The following is a 4,864-nucleotide window of genomic DNA, read 5'->3' as shown; positions in this document are numbered from 1 at the left end:
CTAGTTGGTAACACCATTCCTGCCGTGCAGTCAGGCAATCATACATTGCTCTGACCACACAAATCAGAGCCCCAGGCACTTTACCTTCTTTGTACGCCTTGATTATCTCTTTGATCTGCGCTTTTGTCCGGGATGCCAGGATCTCTATGATAACACCTTCACTTGTTCCTACGCCCTTTAATAGAAAACATAGTGGAGAAATAAAGGTGGAGAAAGGCATCTAGTCATGGAGTGTAATTTATTGCTAGAGAAGTATGGTCAAGTGAGGAGTCAGAATGCAACAATATGTTAGGCTGTATGCTGAGCTGTGAGAAACTGTCAGGATGAAACCTGGAGACACAAAGCACATTTGGTTTGAATACGGTTTCTTTTACTGAGGTGTCTAATTCATAAAGGATGATTTTATATAATCCTGCACTTCTGCAATGCATTTCTGGATCTTAGTGTAAAGAGGGATGTGAGGAGACCAATGCTTGGCTAGTCAGTCCATCTTTGTACCGTCTTAATAGACCTCTCTGCATCTGAAACTTGAAAAGATACTGTATCAATAGGTAGGATCCCAGCCAACCCCAGCATGGCCCTAACACCACCACTCCTTGATTTCTTAAAGGTTTCATGTCTCAGGTGGAGCATCAGGGCAGTAGTTTTATGTCATTGAGCTCCATTCACCAGAGGCACTGCAGAAAGCAGCAAAGAGATGTTTAACTGAAAACCGTCATCTGTGAATGTTCATTGCTTGCCAAAGCTGAGTTTAGTCTTGCTCTTGCCTTCCCCAGGCTCTGTGAGACATGTATGTACAGAAACTCTCATACACCCCTAAATATTAAAGCATATAATGAAAATATAAATATTTTCCCCCAGATATGCATTAATAGCACAATTAACTATTTCTCAAAGGCTACTGCTAATAACAAACTTAGTCATGCAACAGTCCAGCTACTATAATTTGTGTTAATAAGCACAGTTACAGGAAATTAACACTGGATCTGTGCTGCTCCTTAAATATCAGCATGCAATTCGCTTACCTTCATGGCATCATAGAGCTCCTTGGCATCATACTTGAACGGGGAGTACATGAGAGCTACAATGAGCCTCTCAAAGTTGCCACTCAGTTCAGACCTCAGGCTTTCAATCAGATCCTGTTAAACATGCACCACACAGTTACATAAAAAGCCTCAGAGGATCTCTTTACTGCCTAATGCTGTTTCCATCCCCATGGCCTACAGCAATGAAGCCGAATGACAGTATTGTATTGACAGTTTATTAGAAAAGGTCCCGGGACTGAAAAAGGCACCTAACTCCAAAATGGGATTTCTCTAGATCCTTCCACAGTCCCTGTTGTCCCATTACTCAAGCTTCTCCCAGGTACTAATTAATTCTGCAGCAAAGTAGGGAAGATAAAAATCTTCCTCCACCCTGCTTTACTCAGCGAGCAGAACCAGGCAGCTGAAGGCCTTGAATTGAGCAAGGGATGTAGCTTCAGACAGGGCCAGTTCCCAAAGCCTGCATATAAACATGCACCCAGGAGTTTTGCAGAATCAGGCATGCAGTCTGTTTGAAGATAGACTTCAAACTTCCCTTTCACTATAATGCAGGATTTTTTGGCTATGACTCACCCTGTTTTAGTGGGATGCAAACACTCTATTCATTGTCCCATACTCCCCCCCCCATTTGCTTCCCTTTCTTAGGCCCTTGCATGGCAGTCCATCTTCCAGCAAGGGTCATTGGAGTCTCCTGTTTCTGTGCTGACCCAAGAGCCTACATCGCTCTTTCCCAACACATTTCCTTCTTTCCCCCTCTAACTGTGACTCTCAGACAACTAGCTCCAGAGTACACCTGGTGGAAGAGTTTGCTGGTAGAAGAGTTTTCCCAATAAAAGTAAGATTTTTATCAAAAAGAGAAGGATAGACACAGAAAAACATGGGTGTGGATAACCACAGTTTGTTTTCACTTTCAGAATTTCCAAACAAATGTAATTAAATAAGTCTTCAAATTGAACTTTCTTTGGCATTTAAAAGGGCCCCAAACCAAACCAATATTTTACTCAAAATGCCACTTAGAAAGGTATGAATTTTTGATTTGATAGAAGTTACACTTTAAGTTAAAATAGATTTTTAAAAAATATTTCTCATCAAAATGCATTTCACCAAAAATATTACAATCTTTGGGGGGGAAGACCAGTTTTTCCAATGAAAATTTAATTTTACACATTCACCCCAGGCCGTATAAATAAATATTGATCTACTTATTTGCAGAAGACTTGCATATAGTTTACACCATGCTTGCAGGATGAACTGTACACCCATTTACTACATCCTGCATGCAGTGAAACAGTGACTGAATATGGCTTTGTTTTGGAAGAACCTTTCCAAACTGTCCTTTGAAGGATTTGGCAATCTGCTGACGCTGCATATTGCTCCTCTTGGTTAGGACATCAATTATAGCTTGTTCATCAGTCCCTGTGGAGAGCAATAATAAGCCATAAACACAGTGCACAAAATAAGTTGAGACTAGTCCAAAATCCCATTTTAAGTATTCAGACAACCTTCCCTAGCTTATTGCCTTCATAATGTAGAAGTTTAAGTATGTATTGAGGAAACTTTAATTTTCAATTTTCCTCATTAAAAAATGTTATTTTTGTTTGCAATTTTCTTAAGGAGTGGCTTTCAACTGGGCAATTATAAGCAGAACACAGAATTTACACATGTGGATGGAGTCAACTCACCAAGCCCTTTCATGGCCTTGTACAGAGTCTGAGCATCAGGTGTGGGGTCAAAGTTTAAAGCACCTGTCACGGACTTGCCCTCTGCTTCACTCTGAAAGAAGAAGAAAAATGTGGGACTTTTCACCACTGCTTTTCATCAGCTGAAGAAAAAGTGTTTTGGAAAGTAAATTAGTATTACTCATTGCCTACGCATGGGGAAGGCACAGAAGAGTGGAGGGGTTCGTTCAAAGTGTCTCAGCAGAGCTCCGAAGAGAACACAAGTTTCCTGCCTCCAACTGCCTCTACCAGCCTTCAGCTCCTGGCAGAAACATGAAGTGCAAAGCATGACTGACACTGCTGCAACAGTCATTAGGTGCAGGCAGTCTGGTAGAAAAAGCTGAGTAGGCTAGACTTTCTTATTCACCTGTTAAATACAACACTTCATAACATGTATGCTGTTGTATTATACTGCTATTAGGAACTGCGTTTCTCGGTGGTTTGGTGCAGGGTAGTTTTTACCCATAGTTTTTAGATTTCATGGAATAGTCATGCTCTCACAGACCATTTTTCTAGGTAGCAGCTTTATTCTCCTGCTGCTGCTTCACTTGTGCACAGCTGATTTCAAGAAGGAAGTATCTCCGCTGGAAGGATTTGGGCCAAGAGACTACTTTGAAGGAAGACATCCATCTGGAGAAGTGCAGGTTTGATGTTCTCCCCTGAACCAAGGGCCAACTGCACAGGAATCCTCCAGACAGACCCCTAAGGCACTGCCAGTGCTAGAGTCCCAGGACAGAAAGACACACCGACACTTATTCCAGTCACCACAAGGAAGTGGGGCCATCAACCAGAACCCAGGCTTAAGAGCTTGAATTTAACAAAAGCTGTTAGTCAAGGGACTGGCTTGAATATATTGACGCATCTCTAACAATAAGGTCCTATCAACAGGGGAGTACATGAGTGGTTATTCATAGAGAGTCATAACCACTTTATTCCAATAATGGACAGAATTTTCTCTTCCTTAGCAGCAGAGAGATTTAAGTTGCCCCAGGAAACTACTATATTCTCATAAATTTACTTGCAGGGATATGGTTAATATTGAACTAATGATATCAGTATGACTTGATGGATTTTTCAATGGGGGTGGCCTCAGAGTCAGATAAAAAACACCTTCAAATCAGAGCTTACAGACCCGAAGGAATCACTATGGTTGTCCCATCTGACTCGCATAAGACTCCTGCTATGGTGCAAATCCCTTCTGCTCTTATCTCCTGTGCTAAAGAGGGCTCTACCCCTCTTCTCCTAGAGTCTCATCGAAGTCCTCCCCAGAGAAAAAGCCTTCAAGCAATCCTTGCCAGGTAGAAAAGCCTGTGGAAATTCCCTTCAGGACCTGCATTCCTGGTTTTTAATGAGAGGCTGGAAGGTTAATGGCTGCGTGTTCAGGAGTGCCTGTCAACAAATGCCAGGTCTAGCCTAGTGCCACAGCTGAAGCATACCCACACTGTGCTGCACAGATGCTCAGGCTGGCTCTGGGCAAACCAGCTCAGGTGTCCTTGTTTCCTTGTTGAGTTCTTTACCGGTAGATATAGCTGGCACACATTTGCATGCTGGCCCCTTTGCCAGCCAAGCTCTGGGCTTGGCAAGCAAGCAAGAGGCAATGATGAGTAGCAAGAGAGGCAGTATGTTCATCAGTCAGGAAGATCTGGAAGAGGTCTTCAGTTTGCAGAAGTTTGCTTTACAGCCAGCACAGAGACAGACTCTTGTGCTACCATACCCTGCTCCCAGCAGAGAGAGCAGCTGCAGAGCGGACAGCGTCAACAGAAAGCTGCATCTAGTAAGAAGTTTCAAGTCCCAATGACCACTGAGCAGCAAATTTAGGGCTGTGGTGAAGCTGTCACTGCAGAAAGAGCAATGACAGACTAAAGCATTGCCACCCCCAAAGGTTTGTCATCGGTCTGGAACAGGAGGTTTGGCTGAGCTGGTAGGACCATTGCAAGCGCTCCTCTTCTGCTCCCTTTGAAGTCAGCCAGCACCATCACAACTGCCCTGGAAAGCAGGTTACACTCAACCATCTGATTTTGTTCTGAAAAAGATGGACACTCCTCTCTACCAGCATACAAGGGCTCATGTGAAAGAAACACTCTGGACCTGTGCCTGGTGACT

At 43.2% G+C, this 4,864-nt stretch overlaps 1 protein-coding gene across 3 annotated transcripts in view; it reads right to left on the bottom strand.

The window, feature by feature from the left end:
• Positions 1–4,864, bottom strand: part of LOC103913792 (annexin A8-like) — a 13,650-nt gene that overhangs the window by 6,573 nt on the left and 2,213 nt on the right. Inside the window, exons 2-5 of one of the 3 annotated variants that reach the window (XM_009320341.1) lie at positions 2,726–2,816; positions 2,365–2,459; positions 1,026–1,139; positions 85–175 (exon numbers count right to left, since the gene is read on the bottom strand). In XM_009320341.1, coding sequence (XP_009318616.1) covers positions 85–175; positions 1,026–1,139; positions 2,365–2,459; positions 2,726–2,816 — 391 coding nt within the window. The remainder of the gene's footprint in view (positions 1–84; positions 176–1,025; positions 1,140–2,364; positions 2,460–2,725; positions 2,817–4,864) is intronic. The other 2 variants (XM_009320349.1, XM_009320357.1) reach the window with 2 other exon arrangements.

This window comes from Pygoscelis adeliae, unplaced genomic scaffold (genome assembly GCF_000699105.1).
Source record: "Pygoscelis adeliae isolate BGI_AS28 unplaced genomic scaffold, ASM69910v1 Scaffold190, whole genome shotgun sequence".
In the NCBI taxonomy this organism is placed as follows: Eukaryota; Metazoa; Chordata; class Aves; order Sphenisciformes; family Spheniscidae; genus Pygoscelis; species Pygoscelis adeliae.
Note: the sequence above shows the minus strand (reverse complement) of the source record. Positions and strands in the feature narration are given on the sequence as shown.